At 42.9% G+C, this 17,989-nt stretch overlaps 1 protein-coding gene across 1 annotated transcript in view; it reads left to right on the top strand.

Annotated features, from left to right (window-relative positions):
- AXL (AXL receptor tyrosine kinase) overlaps window positions 1-17,989 on the top strand; it is a 247,585-nt gene that overhangs the window by 163,966 nt on the left and 65,630 nt on the right. Inside the window, exons 5-6 of the mRNA XM_085625286.1 lie at window positions 3,905-3,985; window positions 8,880-8,995. Of these exons, the coding sequence (XP_085481412.1) occupies window positions 3,905-3,985; window positions 8,880-8,995 (197 nt within the window). The remainder of the gene's footprint in view (window positions 1-3,904; window positions 3,986-8,879; window positions 8,996-17,989) is intronic.

Raw genomic sequence — 17,989 nt, 5'->3', positions numbered from 1 at the left:
CTGTATCCACCCCAAGATAACGTGCACTCTGTGAGGTTATCTCAGGACTCACGTACTACCTCAATGCTGCTCAGTACACGCGGACTTTCCGAACCTATATGTAGAATATGGCTTTATTGTATGAATCTTGCTCAAAAACTGCGGTGAAGTGCTCGGATACCCTCGGGTCAGGCTAGCGCTATATAAAACTCCTTAATAAATACAATCATCTGAACTATTGAACTATTGAGCTTTACGTAGCCATGCAGAATATTTTTTTTAAAAACCCTTTCATACACCACAACTCCCCTCCCCCCTTCCCCCCCCCCCCACCCCGGCCCCACAACAATTACCAACTTTTCTTTCTGTCCAGGACGCTGTCCCGGTCAATCCAATATAGGGCCGGCCAGTGCATTATTTGAGCCCGTGGTTTCCAGTGCTCAGCAGTGGCACTTAATTGGCAACACCGGCACTTATAACAGTTCACACATGGTGGCGGTGTTTGTCAAACGTAGAGATGGGCACAACAGTTGAATATTAATTCCATATTCATTAAAAACAACGAATACCTGCAGACTAAGCCATTTTTAAAGTTTTGTGGGCCTGGGATGGTCTGAATTATCAGACTTGTAGGAGCGCGATGGCAAGTTGGTCTGCTGGTACAGTTCTTGCCAACGTTGGCTGGGGCAATGGGTGGTTTAAAATGCAATTCATTCTGAAGAAGGCCTTGGCACTTATGTTTTTACAAATTAAGCACTTGGACCGGCCCTGACTGCAGGCCAGGTTAGTAAAATACAGGACAGTTGGCAGCCCTACAATCACACCTCTTAAACCCAGTGCCCCTGCACCAGCTGCACTAGTGATTTCTACATCCCTAAGCCCTGAGCAGAGCTTTTATTAAAGCTCGGAATGTACCTCAGACCTCTCCTCTAAAGAGCCCTTTCGAGCTGTGCACCTGTGTGCACTTGACGTGCCCCGCCCACGAGCGCTGCCTTTTGTGCACCTGTTTTCAAAGCGCTGTATGACTCTGCCCGAGGGCCGAGGGAGGCCTAGCTTGGCACAGCATCTGCGAGCGAGGAGGCTCGACCGCAGAAAGAGTCAAAGGCCTCCTCGGTGAAAGGCCGGGCACTCGAGGCCCTCGGAGGCCGGCGGGGAGACCTTGAACTTGAGTCACAGAGGGGAGGGGCTCCCGGGGGAGTGACTCAGAGACCGAGCCGCCTCTGGTCTTAATTGTATCATGGCCGTGGTTTCAAAGGGCGTGAATCATTCACTTGTCAGCGGGCTCTACGGCCTGCAGAGCAGAGGTTGCTTTCAACAATAACACCTGCCAGTCTCCAGGGCGTCGCGGTTCCATGAAGGAGGGGTTCGGGAGTACAGGAATTTGCAGATGGTGAGGGAACAGGTTCTCTTTGTGGCATTGTTCTGACTGAAGGGGCTTTGACCGTATTAAGGATTCATTTCCCGCGCGCACGAACACCTTTAGTTGCCTCTGGGCCTGCCCGCCACTTCCAATTCAATCACGTGACATCAGTTTATTTTCTGCCCCTTAAAATAATAAACTTTCACCTGAAATTGTGATGTTTGTTCGTTGCTTAAGAAACCACTTGTGAGATTTGGTTGGAAGTAGGTGGACGTGGGTGAAATCTTCCTTACGCTGGAGGGATCTTGGGTAATATCTACCATTCCGCATTGCGTTTGTTACCTGAAATATTCAAAATTACACCCTAATTACGCAACGTCATCTACAAGTCCATTCTGGTAAAAAATCATATTGCGGGAGCATGGGAACAATGCAAATGAACAGAGCACAAACTTCACAACACTTGTGTTTTATATGCTGAGGGTGCAAAAATACCTGGTTTTTATTTCATGTAATTTTGTTAATTTTTGTGAAATTTCACTGAATTACGAAAATGGAAATTATATGCATTTTGCACCCCCTATAGAGGGTTTCATCAGGCCTCTACATAAAGAAGCGAGCTGGGACTCATCTCCCATTCCTCCTGTGATACATTTCTTTTCTCAAGGATTGAAGCACACCAGATGACTGAGTTCTCCCTCCCTCCGACTTTGCACTCTGGGGCTTCTGCAGTTCTTATCACAATTATTAAAGCAATTTAACAATCACAAATCGTGATCTGATACAGTTGAGCAGTACCAACAGTACACCTCCATCAATCAGCAGGTTGGTATATGAAGGGCCAGGACTGAAATAGTGTGCATAGCTTCATGGAGTCACCAGACAGCCGCGTCGATGTCTCCAATAAGCAGTGAGGTGACCTCCCACAAGCAAGGAATCGAGTAGATCTCTTTTCTGAGTCTGACAAATGAAGTCGTCTCCTGAAGACGAGGCTTGGAGCGGTTGTCTCTTCTGAATCGGATAACTCCTTCCCATTTAAGCAAGGCGGCGTTTGCTCACGACAAGGGCTGAAGGTGTATCCTTAGGGTAAAGTTTCTTCTTCGTGTTTGAGTTATGGAATAATCCGCGTTAAAGGAATGGACTATTTTTATTTATTAACACAGTCATCCAGCACAGACTTTGACTGCAGTTACTGCCTTTTCAGAATGATTTTGGAGACACACTAGGTGAGAATATACATTCTTGTCTCTTGACTGGTCCTGCCACAAAAAATAACTTTAGTTGAGGTCTTTTTTTGAGTGGGTTGGGCACCCTCTAAAGAACAGATCTGAAGACAACGATTGTTTGCATTAATGATGGCTACAGTAATTATGTCAATTGGATGATATATTGTTGCCTTTAACCCCTTCAGTGCCCATGACAAAATAGTCTCGTCATGGAGCGCGGTTGCGCTGTGCCCATGACGAGACTATCTCGTCATGAACCCCGCCCGCTAATGAAACGCCCGGCACTGGGCGTGGAAAGGGCGGGGCACTGAAGAGGTTAAGAAGCAAGCTGTGGTACTTGTATCATCTGAGGGAAGACAGATCAGCACTCAAATTGGATGTAAGAGCCACACATGTTGCAAGATTCTGCCTGTGCATTCTCCAGGGCCCAAAACTGTCTCAGTGCCTTTTTCTCCAGTGGCTTCAATTTCCCAGTTCTCTCATTGAATCTCTTGCATTCAAACTACCAAATCAAAAGTTTACCGTATCTCCTAATTCAACGGGTTGGAATGGTATAGCTCAGAAGAGTAGTACTGAAAGGGTAGAGAGTCATTAAGAAACTTTGTGAACCTTTCAATGCACAGGTTTTGCCCCTCCATTCTCCACCTACCATACATGGTGTTTTACCGCTCTATGGAGTTTTTGTTTTTTAACCTGCAATATTATGGTATCCACAATATGGTGAAGATAAGTATATATGAGGAAGTGTGCATTTGCTATTCTTAGTTTCACATCTCCTTACCATGACAATGTATCAAAAGTAGAGGTAAATGGAGTAAATATACACTTCTTGCTATGTGGTTGCCTCGGCAATACTTTGGAAGCTGGTGTTCAGCACAGGATATTATATTACAAGGCAATAAAAAAGTGCTCCAAATTTTGACATACAACCCCTTCCATCTTAAGTGACTGATACTCCTGGGCTAACAGTCATATGGGCACTGACTACAGAAGAAAACCTATGCACCACTCATATGTCTGGATCCCTTTTCTGTTTACGAGCAAACAGAAATAATACGCAAGAGGGGAGGGTGGCTCAGGCAGAAACATGAGTGATTGCAGTAACAGACAAGTGGTCATGTCCTCATAGTGTATCAACAAGTTGAACTCATGACACTAACATGCATAGAGTTTGTTTTTATACACAGTATTCACATATTCAGTTGACACTTTACTTTTTCTATGGTTTTAATTAACTAAAGACTAAAGAATTAGATACATGATTTAAACAGTAGGTGGCATGAAGCTAAGCACTTGTTTAGGTTTTAAAATTCATGTTTGTTTGTTTTTTTGTTTCAAGGTCTTAATAAAACATCTACGTTTTCATGCGAAGCGCATAATGACAAAGGAGTCACCACATCTCGAACAGCGATAGTGAAAGGTAAGCAAATTCCTTACTGTGTTCCATGTTCTTTCCAACTATGTTCTTCTAATAGGGTGATAGACCTGGGATGCATCTGCAATACCTTTCGCCCTCTCGTAAGTACTTCTTCTTGTTCCTGTCTCTGTGGATGACTGTATTGCATCCTATGTACCCTCAGGAAATAGTGAAAGTTGGAGACAAAGCGGGAGGAGCTGTGTATTAGCTTATAGTTCCTAGTACGTCACTAGTAAGGTTGATTAGTCTGTACACATGTATACATGTATGTTGGCCCGCCTTCGGAAATTATGAAGGATTTAGCAGTGTGAAGCCCAGTCAAAGATCATCAAAGCTTTCCAGTTGGATTCTCACCCAACTCACGGAATGAAATCTGCACAATTCATCAGGGGCGTAGCTTCAGGGTGGGGGTTGTTTGGGGTGTTACACCCCCTTAATAAATATATTTCTGATGAATAGCTGGGTACAGGTGCTTTTAGTTGGGTATGGTGATGTGTCTGTTTGGTTTCACCTGGGATTTTTTGTACGCACACACTGACAAAAACACACACACTCTCTCTCATCTCTGTTTTGAAAGTCCTAAAATAATTTGAATATTATACAAAATATTGTGTTTCTCTCACTTAGCTCTCATACCAATCTGCATTCCTCTCCCTTTCGGCTGCCCCTTACAACCCTCTTATGCCTCCAGCTTGGCATATAATGTATTTTAACATTATATAAAAGCCTGATTGTTGGGAAATCTGAAGCTACAACCCCCCCCCCCCCCCCAGAAGTATGGACCTAGCTACACCCCTGCAATTCATCATGTGGTACACATACTGCAAGTGTCGCCTGAGTGATAACAAACTGGTTTTGATATGGATACACCACTCTGCAACAAAAGTCTCAGTCATCCTACAATGACTCCAGTTGGCTTCAACAGTGGATAGAGGAAGGCGTGCAAGAACAGTTTAAGGCAGAGGTGAACTGAAAAAGGTAGGTTAGTGAACATTTCACTGAAGAGATATACAATACAATTATGTACAAATATGATACATTCACATATACAAAAAACAGCCCCGCTCTGACTGTTAAAACATGAAGGGCCCAAGTCAGAGCAGTGTCAGTCATTTGACTTAAGTAAAGCCTAATCAAGCCTGTAGTACTTTACCTACCTCTAGTCCAGAGAAAGAGAGAGTAAAAGTGTTCCCCTCAGTTGTGAGCAGACTTCTAGCAGCTGTATGGAATGTAAAGGTGTGCACAGTTGCGATAACCGCTCATGGTTTGCAGAGTTTTCAGCTTATGAGCTTTCATGTTAAAATCAGGACACGTCTTTCGAAAAGACAAACAGATCAGCAACTTCCATTCCGTATCACAATTTCAAGAAACATGGTTTTAAGTGAATCAGTGAGAAAACGACACATCTAGTTCGAGCTGTAGCTAGCACTCAGGAGGAAATATTGCCAGTTTGCGGGGAAATACTAACAGAGACTTCCGAAAGACACTTCTGCAAGCAGTTAAAAACATGGCTGTACAGCAAGACGGAACCCTCACAGACTCAGAACTAGCGCCCATCTTTCGTGCATTTTTCTCTCTCTCTTGTGTCTTAGCACGGGAACACACCGTTGTGGTGTAACCATGTGCTCTATAAATGTATTAAACTAAACTAAACTAAACAGGGTACAAAAATAGGAGGAGCAGTTAACTGCTAATAATGGGTAAAACGATAATGCAGACTTTGATTCTGCAATGAAAACGTCACACACTCCCTATTCAAATGGTAGTTCTAACAGCAGCTTCCCAGAAGGTCAGGTGTAGTGCGCCACATGCCCTACTTTCCCTGCACTAGACCAGAGGCAAATCTGAGGAGTAAAAATGAATCCTGGGGCTTATTTACAAGCCACTTGCGCCACCGTTACGTCACTTTTTCCCATTTTAAAAGTGTAAATAGGCCCTCCTGTTTTTTTTTTACCTGAACCCACATTCACCAAGCAGATCTAATGGATTCATCAGATCAGCCACTAGAAAAGTCCTTACACTTGTCCAAAAGCAGTGACCTACTTTCCTTCGCTATGCGACAAAATAATTGCTAAATGGAATATCAGCAAACATTTCTCAATAACCAGTGGCCGTAGCACCTCCATCTTACAAAACATCAATTAACGTGGCCCTGGTGGTATTTACTAAAAAAGCTAAATTCTCAAATCGTAAAAATAATCCTCAGTAGTGACCACCTATTTCAACTCAATTCGTGGTCGGCATCAAATTGACCAGGTTTGACCCTGCGGTAAGAACTTTAATCCGGCACTTGCTGTTCAACGATAACCTTTTACTCGATGTATTAGTGGCTCTGTCATCACAAGACTTTAAAAGAGCTATGTGCACCATAATTGCAAAACACTGGCAGAGCTTCCCACCGAATGGGGCACTCCTGTGACAATAGCGGGGTTGCAGAAATCTGACCAGTTAACACCTAAATAAAGTCAATATCATTTGTGGCTGGTGGTCCAGTGGTTGTTATTGGGCAGATCTCTCTGATCCACTTACATAATAAGTCCTCATGCCCAAAGTATACTTTGACAAATCCCAGCTAGGCTGCAGATTGGTCCTAGGATGCTTGTTTCCGGTCCAGGGAGGACCTGGCTTGGCAGTTCGGGCTGGGCTGTTCCCATGAGGCACATGGTCAAGACTGATTTGCATATGGCCAGGTCTAAACTGAGGTGGCATGGTGAGCAAAAGAATGATGGATTTAACCCAGATCTCTTGACTGGGGGTGAATGTTTTGATTTGTTCTGCATTCCGTCCATCAATTGTGTGTCTTTTGCAGATTGACACCAGGCAAACCTGAGGGTCCTCTTGGGGCAACTAATTCTTATGGACAGTGTAATATTCAATTTCTCTTTAAGGAAACACACCGGGCATATTAGAAGTCACAGTTTGATCAAGTGTTCCCACCATTACATATTTGGCTCAATTTTACACTCAGTATTTATCATCAAAGTGACTTTGGAAACCACTAGGCGAAGGCAGGAGCTGTTTGCCTGTCAACAGGACACCTAGAAAAACCCAGTAGTTTGAGCCGCTATTATGAAAAGTAGATCTGTCGTTTAAGAGCCAGCCCAGGACTGCAACTGAGCCCTCACACTGGAAACATGAGTTCTCGCCAAAATCTAATACTGCCTTTGTGATTCAAGCCTGTGGAGGACGTTTAATGGGCTGGTTTAGTTCCACCGGATTAACAAGCAGGCACATTCAGGTGACTCACGCCTTTCTCACTTCTGTGGTAGGTGGTGGTGGGAGACCGTGCAAGGAATGGCAGCTGTGCATTGAACCGTAAATAATCAGACCCCCTGACTCAACTGAGTCACACTCATAATGCAGTAAGACACATTCTGCCAAACAAAGAAAGCATTCAGGGCTATCTTGTATGGGCGAGGCCTCCCTTGGGTTGGGATGAATAAGACAATTCCCTTTGGGAAAGTTGAGCGAGATATGCTATCCTATTTAAATGATTCATTGAGATATGCATTCTTTCAGACGGAGACAATGCCAGATCTTGCTTGGCTGGTTAGATGGAAGTGGCTTCACTTGGTGCGGTAGACTTGGATGGTTTAGTTAGGATTCTCGTTAAAGTGAGTTCTATGAAAAATACTCCAAACAGATTCAACCTAATCACTGCAACAGTCCCTTTTCCTTGGCTGGATAGCAGAGGCCATCGCTTTAGCTAAGATGGATGATCTCGGTCCTGCTTTGGACGGTTCAGACAGCACGGCCAATTCCTTAGCCTGGATTGGATGGTGCAAATATGAGGGTGAATAGCTCATATGGATACTGGGCAGATTAGCAAAGCTCCCTGCCGAGTTAATTTTGGTGACACAAGCCCTGAATACTAAATTGCGTAATGTAGTTGACTCTTTTCCTGTTTTGGATACGTTCAATAAATTAGCCCCTCACTTATGCCAAGTTGGAGGATTTATACCCTCCCCTGGATTAAGCTGGGTGACATAAGCAATTCTTTAGCCTGACCTGGATGATATCTGCTTTTTTTTCAAAGTGAGCTGGGTAAGAAAGTGACTCCTGTAGACCTATTGGAGTAAGATAATCTCCTCCCGAGTCCGAGCGAGATGTAATTTGCCCTCTGTTACATCGATCTATGCGATATATCTGTAATAGGTTAGGCTGAGTGGTATTGACCAATAAACAACTTCCCCTTGAGTAATTTGGAAAAGGTAAGTTCTCATTTAGATAAAGTTGTATGAATTTGCTGATATGTGCCCCTCTTCAACTGAGTGTGTTGAGATACGCTCATCCTGAAACGAAATGTGTGATGTACATCCTCTCTAACAATGGGCAGGATTAGGCAGATCCTCATTGCAAACACGTTGGATGAAATAGGTTCTGCCTTAATTTGAGGTTGATGATATAGACAATCTCATAGGCTCCGTTCGATGTACTTGCATACTCTCATAGTTACTAAGAAATGTATATTTTTGAGCTCGGAGCAAAGGCTGTGCGCTGCCTAATGCTTGTTTTCTTAATTGAGTGGTGGAATCTGCATCACAGAATATACACTTAATAATCCTTTTTCTGCAGTGTTTAGGGTTGGGTCCAGGTATTTATTAAACCTAATTTCATATTTCACTATGTTTTCAGAATTATACAAGCCCTTTTTACAACACTTTGCACTTCATCCTCTATTATTCGATTCCCCAAAAATGATGCAATAACATAAACCCCATACACGAGAGGACTTTACTTAAGGAAATATTTACTGTTTCTGTAAATTTAGGCATGATCCTGTTAATTGAAGACACCTATAAGGCCTCAGGACTACTATTAAAATCTTACAGATGGTCACATTGGTGCCTTTTCATATAAATACAGATCTTAAAGCCTTGTCTTCTCTCTCACTTAGTGATGCCCAGGAAACCTCAGAATCTGCAGCTGGTCTCTCGAACCTCGACTACTCTAGAGATCTCTTGGGAGCCGGGGTCTGGCGGGGACTACCCAATCTACCTCTGTACCGTGCAGGTGAGCAGATACTCAATAAACATAACTGGGACTTGAGGAACTATAGGATTTGTTTTGTGAGGTGGTCCTTGTGTTCATGAGAGGTATTTTACTGTAGCGGGTGGGGTAGTGTGAAGACGGTCATCCTAGTACAAGTGTCTTTCATATGAAATTGTGCTTGTGAAAGATACCTCAATGGCGCAGAGGTACAGTTTCAACAGCAAATGAAATGAAAAACCTTTATAAAGCACACCCTACCCTAAAACAGCTCTCGGCACCAGGACCCTTTTGCGTAGGGCTGACATGGATCTGCAAGGATGGCTCAGTATATGTGTGTAGGGCGCGTGTAATGGCGAGCCCAAAAGTCCCCATTGTCTCTCTAGATTTTGGCACCTCCCAACTCTGGGCTGTCCATTGTTGAGAAAACACCATCTTAATGGAAAAGTATCACCATAAGAGGCTTCAATCCTTTGAATTCATCATGACTGCCATATTGAGTGGATGATTCTATTTGGATTCTAGCTCAAGTGTCATTGTACACCTTCAGATTGTAGTTGTGCAGGTCTAGTCAGCACCATGCACGAACCATGCATTATTGGGCCGGAAGTAGTCGTATATGGAATTCTGTGGATATTCAGTGTGCATCCCGAAATCTTTCCTTCAGCCATCAATCCCTTAAGCCAATCTCTATCATGTGGAAGGTGAAATGTTTTGAGAATGTCCACATCCCACCAGCCATAAAAATGTATTACAGCTCTTGGTTCCACTTGGCATGGATGTGACCCTGAGAAAGCAGTCTGTGTCTGCAGCCTTACAGCGTGAACACACGGTTTGTCCTGACACATAGTGAAATGCATTGTTAACAAAGGTGATGTGGCTGGAACAGTGGCTTAGTTTACTAATGCATCCACTCCAGGGACCTGTGTTTGACCTCATGGCCACAGTTTCAAATCCTGGTGGGTCCACTCAGCCTTTCATCCTTCTAAGGTCGATAAAAAAAGGTACAGTTGGGTAAAAATGAACATCTGTTATTCAGCACCAATATACCCTTGGGTGAATGTGTGCTTTACAAATACACATTTTATGTTTTATGTGGCCTACATGGATAGCTGGCTATGTCCCACATAAGCCAGGGCTTTTGACCGACTGGCAGGTTTATGGCAGTACCAGTCACTTAACTGCCCCAGGCATCTGTCGCGGTCAGGCTCTGACTTAAGTACTTGGAATGTGTTAAAGTAGAGGGTGATTACTGAGGCGGTAAAGTGGTGTCAGGTCATCGTTTTGGGATTTGTGGGGATCAGCACAAATGGCAGCTCCAGATTTCCAGCTGTGCACCAGCACAGGCACTCAAAGGTCAGAGGGCATGTCCTGAATAAAACTGACAATGCTGCAAAATATTTTGATTTCACTGATAGAAAGTTGGCCAATTGCTATTGGGTTTTTTGTTTTTAACTTGAAGTGGTGTCTCAGCTTTTGGCGGTGCTGGGGAAGTGAGTGTGAATATCCGTGAGAGATCTCAAAATGTGTCTTGTAAGCTACAGAAAGGAGAAAGAGGGAAGAGAAAGAACAGTTTATAACTATCAGAAATAGCATGAATATGGTGTATATGTCCAGTGCTTGAAATGGAAAATAGAATTTTATTAGAAGTGCCGGTACTCTCTAATTAAAAGTATTACGTCTGTCTTGATAAGTGCCGGTACTCTCTAATTAAAAGTATTACGTCTGTCTTGAGAAGTGCCGGTACTCTCCCTCTCAAAATAAAAAAGTACCGGTACTCAGTACAGGAGAGTACCGGCCCATTTAAAGCACTGTATATCAGCAAAGCGACCTTCTCCCTGGCTCCTCCAGTTTCGATGGATAATGGTGAATACTTCTACAGCCAGTCCTCCTTGGTCAAGGGATAAAGTGAATAGAAGGAGGGCCTTGAGACTGGAGACTGCATGGCAGCACACTGCACTCACAAGGCTTCAGGCAAGGGTAGTTTTGTTTACCAAGATCCTCTAAATCACATTTGTTTGAAATTTCATTGAAATTCAGCATACAAAAATGATTAGAAATACATTACTGAAAACGTTGATAACAAAGTACTGGGAGAAGAAGCAGAACATAAGAAGAGACAGACGAGGGAGCAATGGAAATGTATTTATTTACAGATTTATACAGCGAAAACTCCGCCCAAGGGCATGGGAGCGCTTTATATGAGCACCAGTTACATTACACAAGGTCGCACTCATTTTTTAAGCACTGGCAGATTAAGTGATTTGCCCAGAATCACAGGATGTTGAGTCGATGCCGAGACTCAAACCTGGTTCCCTAGTTCTAGTATCAGTAGCTCTGGGCGTAATACCACATACTCGAGCTGTAGTGTAATGAACTCACCGACATCTTCTTTCTGCTGGGTCCACACAACATTCTTCTAATGCCCCCCTCTGCTGCCCCCTCCCCATAGGTGCTGGAGGTAGAGGTGCTGGGGCAGCTGTAGCACTCCAACAATAACCATGATGGAGTTCCGAAGATGAATGAGCAATAAAGATACCTTTAAATATTGTTTTTCCTTTGCCACATTTGATGTGCGTTCATAGACAAAGGTCAAAAGTCAAGAGGATGTGGCCTAACGGCTAGACCGGTCGGCCTTGAAGCGGGGGAACCTGGTTTGAGTCTCGGCAGGGATGCTCAACATCCTGTGATTCTGGGCAAATCACTTAGGGGCATATGTATCAACATCTCCATTTGCGATTCTCAAATAGCGATTTTTTGAGAATCGCTATTTGAGAATTGCAAAACGGGATGTATTTAAAAAATTGCAAAACATTTGCGATTTCTTAAAATTCCTTAATTGCGATTAGCAAATTGCGAAATCGCAATTAAGGAATACCTTCCCATTCATTCCTATGGGCCAGGAGGCCCATAGCAATGAATGGGAAGCCCTTCTCAATTTGCGATTCGCTATTTGCTAATCGCAAATTGAGAATAATTTCAAAGGTGCAAGGGTGTCATGATGACACCCTGATACACCCCTGAAATGAACATGTGTGCGCATATGGCGCACATACATGCCCTAAGGGCATGTATGTGCACCATATGGCACTTTGAAATATGCAAAAAAGTGCATATTTCAAAGAAATCGCAATTTACCACCAACTTGAAGTTGGTGGTAATTTGTGATTTCTTAAGGAGAAATCGCACTACTTGGGTGCGTGTTACATTGCATTTAAGAAATCGCAATTTGCGATTTCTTAAATGCTTACGCAAACTTAAGAAATCGCAAATTAAGCGATTCCTTAAGATTGCGAGGCTGAAATGCCTCATACATCTCCTTTTGCGATTTGGATTCGCAAACGCTGTTTTTTTGCGATTCGCAGCGTTTGCGAATACAAAATCGGTTGATACATATGCCCCTTGATCTCCCTGTGCCTAACAAAATGGATGTGTCAGTCAGTAGCACACCTGGTGCTCATGTAAAGCGCTCTGATACCTTCGGGTCGAGTTCGCGCTATATAAAATGCTATGTCTTCTGACTTCTTATTCTTTTAATATGGCGATTAGTGAAAAAAAAAATATGGGGATCAGTGTTGACAATTCCTTTGACTTTGCAGTGAGCGAAAGAAAAGTAAAGTGGACAGACAATCATGCTGCAGTACAGGAAGTGTGAAAGGAAAGGCTGTAGGATGTCAGTTTTTTTCCTAACACGGAAAAATTTAAATACCTATCAATGAACTTTACAAATATTTCAGAATATATCAATAGATAAGAAAGAACAAATTATCCACATTTATTGTGATTCCAAAGTGTGAGGGAAACACATATTTTAAAAGGATCAAAACAACTCAAGAGACATAAATTGGCGATGTGAAAATGATAAATGTTTGCAGAAATCTGATTTCTACATATTATTATTCGGGCACTTTACACTTGTATCAGTAAAACTGCAAGTCAGTGCGAATGTTGTGGCCATTGCAATGGAAACCGTGCTGTCTGTAAATGAGAGTGTGCTAACACACCATTTAATAGTAATATATTTGCAACAGTGTGTTCCAAAATACTCCAGCAGCTTTCAATCCAACTAACAGACTAACATGTCCACCGCTCCAATTAATTTCATATTTCCCTATACCAATTCCCCACTAATCTTGTTTGGGTTCCATAGAAACGTGCTACTCACAGAAAAGCGCTTTGACATGTCATCACCGGTAGCAAGGGCTATATACATGCAAACCTTCCCTCTTCTATCCCTCCACTATCCTTTTTCAATCCAAATAACACAGTCACATGTCCACCACATATGCAAGGACATACTAACTTAATATGTTTAAAATGATTGAGGAACAGAAAGACACCTCAGTTGTACCTTTTGGCTTATATCTATGGGATTGTTGAAGAAGAATGAAATAAGGTGGTGGGGATGTGTCTGGAGTGGGTGAATATTGTGTGAAGCTTATGTATGAAGGAATAGTCGACCAGTTGATGATGTTCAAGCTGTCATTGTAAAACCACTGGTAGAATCACAGGTGGTAAAAACCCCACGTCACTCACTGTTCCCTGTCATTAGAAGAGTAACTTTAAACTACCAATAAATGTGATCACTCAAGACCCTGGCAGATCCCAGCCACTTTGTACTAGGGCGAGGTGTGTGAATAAAGAAGTATTTGTATGCAAAACAAGGGTACCCCTAACTCACATTCCTAAATCAGGGAATATAACTCGCATTTAAATATCACAATTTAGGAAAGTTATAATTACTCGTGGACCTAAATGATATATGTCAGGAACATGTAATGCAACCTCTATTTAGTGGTATCAAAATTATTGTTTATTATTTTTACAGATAAATTATACTAACTGTACACATTAAAATAGAAGAGAAAAAGAAAAACATCTAATCCTCTATATTCAAGTTAACAATGTGTATTGCTAATAAAGATTTCAGAATCAATTCTTATGTTAGCCCAAATGCATTTTCACACAATGTCAATGATAAACATTTTTTAAAGGAAGTTATTTACAATAATTCAATTTGTATCAAAAACATATAGTTAGAAAATCATCACTTCATTATATACAGAGGACATTCATTTCTGGCATGGCTCTTGGAAATCTGTGTCCAATAAAGAAGTATTTTCTAGTTAGTGAAATCACAGGCTGAAGAAGACAATGACTAGAGAGGTAAATTGGGTTGTTAATGTCTTTTCTGAAAAAAGTAGGGAGGGGAGACCGATTCCAGGTGTACAGGGATTAAGCCATGGAAATATTGCTTTAAAGTGATATCAGGTGATGCCTTTGTGAGAAAGTGGAACCTCATTCCACGTGCTGAAATGTGGAAACATGTTCCTCTATCATCATTATCAAAACTGCTGCTCCCGCTGAGAAAAAAGGTCCGGTTCCCAGCAAAATGAGAACAACAGCCCTGAATCTTTAATTGCAGACGACAAATTGATCTAAAGTTGAGGGGAGGGATTCTGAGCAGAATATAACCGTGCACAGGAAATGGGATATTGTGGTTGACATGGATTTCTACAAAGATGCTCCACACATTGACTTTGAATTGCCTGATGACTACATCATCCAAGATGGAGTGGGTACTAGCCTTTCCGTGGAACTACAGTTCCCAAACAGTGGGGAGGAGAGAGGGCCTAACCTACGCAGCTTGGTCGCATTCTCCACTTCAACCCAGGAACTACAGCTGTAACCAAAGTAATGCATCACTCATGCTTAGAGCCGGGCAGATGTTGGACCATCTGGTAGCCACATGCTGGGTTTATAAACTATGATATCCTCTGTTCTTGGCCAGTTTCCTGGACATGGTTTGCAGTCGTGGCTTCTAGCATTGGTCACTCTGTAGCATCATGTGTTTCGCGTGGTGCATTGCCCAATGTATATTTCCCAGTTGCTGAGTCAGACAAAACTTCTGGAATAAGAGGGTTGAACGGGGAACAAAGCACAGGAGGATTAGCCACATTTCGATATATGCTCCTTTCAAGCTTTGAATCACTTTAGTAGTTGGCTACTATGTACCTACTGCTTACAAAGACACATGTACCATGGGAGAGGATGTGGCCTAATGGCTAGAGCGTCGACCTCGAAGCTGGGGAACCGGATTCGAGTCTCGGCAGGGAGGCTCAACATCCTGTGATTCTGGCCAAATTACTTAACCTCCCCATACCTAACAAAATGAATGTGCCCGTCTGTAACGCAACTGATGCTCATGTAAAGCACTCTGATACCTTTGGGTCGAGTTCTCCTTACATAAAACTCCAAAACAAAAACATGATGCAGAGCCTCCTCTGTTTGGTGACAAACACTGCTGCCTTTTGTGGGGGACTAACCTATTCCCTCTGTTCTTGTCATTTCTGATTTTAATCTTTCAGCAGTACCTTAATATATTAATGCCATGTATGTGCAGATGTAGTTCATCTTGTGTGACTGATGGGAGAATAAAGGATTTGTGAAAAATCTGTTTGGAAAAGGATCATAGACATGGCAGAGAAGTGGAGTCATAGTGTGTGATCCAGCAAGAGGAGCCTGCGAAGAGGAAAAAACCATCCAAGGTTGGGGAGAGGAGTTGGCCTAACGGCTAGGGCGCTCGACCTCGGACCTGAGGAACTGGGTTTGAGTCTCGGTAATGACGCTGAACATCCTGTGATTCTGGGCAAATTACTTAATCTCCCCATGCCTAACAAAAATGAATGTGTGTCCTCATGTAATGTAACTGGTGCTATGTAAAGCACTCTGATACCCGATCCGGATTCAGGTCAAGTTCGCGCGATATAAAAATAAAAGTGTACAAACTGAAGCCGGATTCTGAAAGCGAGGTCTCTGGGGATTGGTGTAGTGGTGGACTGGTGAAAAGATTTATGAAAAGTGAACATCATGTCTCTGCAAGATTGAAGTCAGGAGATTAGGCTAGTAGGGGGAAAGTACTTGAAGAAAGGCTCCAGTTATGAAGCTAATTGAGATCCAGGTGATCTGAGAAAGGTGAAGAGAGAGTACTCAATACCGGCCACTCAGTGGAGAGTGCTAAAGGTGTGGAGTGAGAGCCTGCGAGGAATGATCATGTGCCGCTTGTATTAGTGAGGAGTGACTGTGAAGATGGTGGGGCATGTGCGGGTCAAAAGTGAGCACCTATCCCAGTAGAGCCTGGTGGTACCCCAGGCAGCTTGGTTTGGGACTGAAGTAGTGGCTGCCGATACTTATGGATGAAGTGTGGGATTTTAAGATTTGAATGGTAGACACCCAGCCGCGGACCATGATGGTAAGAGCGGTGCGACGGGGGGATTTCAACATACCACCACAAGAGAAAATTAATTATTTATTTAATTTTCCCTCATGGTCGTATGTCGAATGATCCCCAACCCAGCCCCACCGCCCCACTGCTCTTACCCTCCCGGGCCGCGATTGTAGACACCAGCTTCACGGGCCGCAGTATGCTCGAGCAGCATTGCTCAACGGTTCGCTAAGGTTTTGTTTTGCATGATGGGTGATCGGGAGAGACTAACACATTATGCATTGATATCTGTTACACTTCTCGCAAAGGGCAGAATCATAACTCTAAGAAAGATATTTACACATGGAAATAGAAGTTGGCTGGCAATGGTGAAACGGGGGACAAAACTGATGAAGCGCTTGACATGAACGTTGCACTTGAATGAGAAGGTTTGGATCGAACAGTTTTTGATAGAATGAAGTTGTGTCCATAAAGAGAGAGAGATTAAAGTGCTTGAGAGAGAGTTGTGTATTCACGTTTAACTATTAAAAACCGAAATGATTATCTCCCTGAGAAGAGCCTATTAGAGCTTGAAAAGCATCTGACTCATGATTGCTGGATTGAAAAAGGAATTTAGTTGTAAATTCAAATTTAAAAATGTATGTTTAAGTATGAACAATTTGTGGTAAAGTGTATCGCTGAAGGAAGGTTTAGCAATTAGAATAACAAAACATTGGAGGCACGTGCTCAATCAATCAATCAGGTGTTTGTTAAACGCGACTATTCACCCGTAAGGGCCTCAAGGCGCTGGGGGGGGAGGGTTAGCAGGCTCCAGTCCCTCAAGGGGGGGGTCTGTCAAAGAGCCAGATTTTGAGGTGTCTTGCGAAGATGGGGAGCGATGTTGTCTGTCTGTAGTGGAGCGGCAGGGCGTTCCAGGCTCGGGCTGTGAGGAAGGAGAAGGAGCGGCTCCCGATCTGGTCTTTCTGGTGCCGGGGACCACACGTGCTCTTATACAACTGTGAGCCATTCTGAAGAAAAACTATACCTTTCAAGGATTACAATTGAATTGCAGTACGGCTCTCTTAATTTGTGGAATCCCTATGACTAATAGTGTACTCGAGTGTGTTATGGTGCAACTTCATCGTCTTCTCTACCAAACATCTATGCCATCTCCTGTCCGTTGGCTAAACTTTGGCCCCAGTTGCTCCATCACAAGTTCCTTTAAGTTGCATGAGTATTTGTACCCTATATAGGAACACCCAGAGATGTGCACCAATCTGTTACTCATGTGGCTTAAAGAAATTCCACAATTGTCTCCACCCCAAACAAGTGTATGAAAAGAAGTTGTGAATGTGCAAACTACCTCTAAAGAATGCCTACATTTTAGATTCAGCAACTGCAAACACAAAGCTAAGACTAATTTCTGTCAACCCACACCTGAGGTAATTGGCCCATGTCTGAAATAAAACTATACAATACATTTTTGTGTCTTCGTACACTTTTCCTCTTTTACTGCTAATTTATCCATGGAGTTTGAACAAGAAGATAAAGCCTGTCCTTCTACAGGGTTCTTTGTGGTTGGATCTGTGCTGTTTATGGGTTTGCATTGTAGACATGTGGTGCCATGGACTGTCCATTGCTGCAATATTACTGGGATATGAAACTGTGTTTTTATGCTTCACATGTTGATTTCGTGATGTTGCTGTTGGCGTCCAGTTTCCAGTACTCATTGATGGGCCAATGAAGAGAACTCCAGAATGGCGCATTCGTGATTTGAACTTCTCCAAATGTCAGATATGTTTTGCTTTCCAATT

The sequence above is a fragment of the Triturus cristatus genome, chromosome 9 (assembly GCF_964204655.1).
Source record: "Triturus cristatus chromosome 9, aTriCri1.1, whole genome shotgun sequence".
NCBI classification, from domain to species: domain Eukaryota; kingdom Metazoa; phylum Chordata; class Amphibia; order Caudata; family Salamandridae; genus Triturus; species Triturus cristatus.
This window is presented reverse-complemented; position numbering and strand designations above follow the sequence as displayed.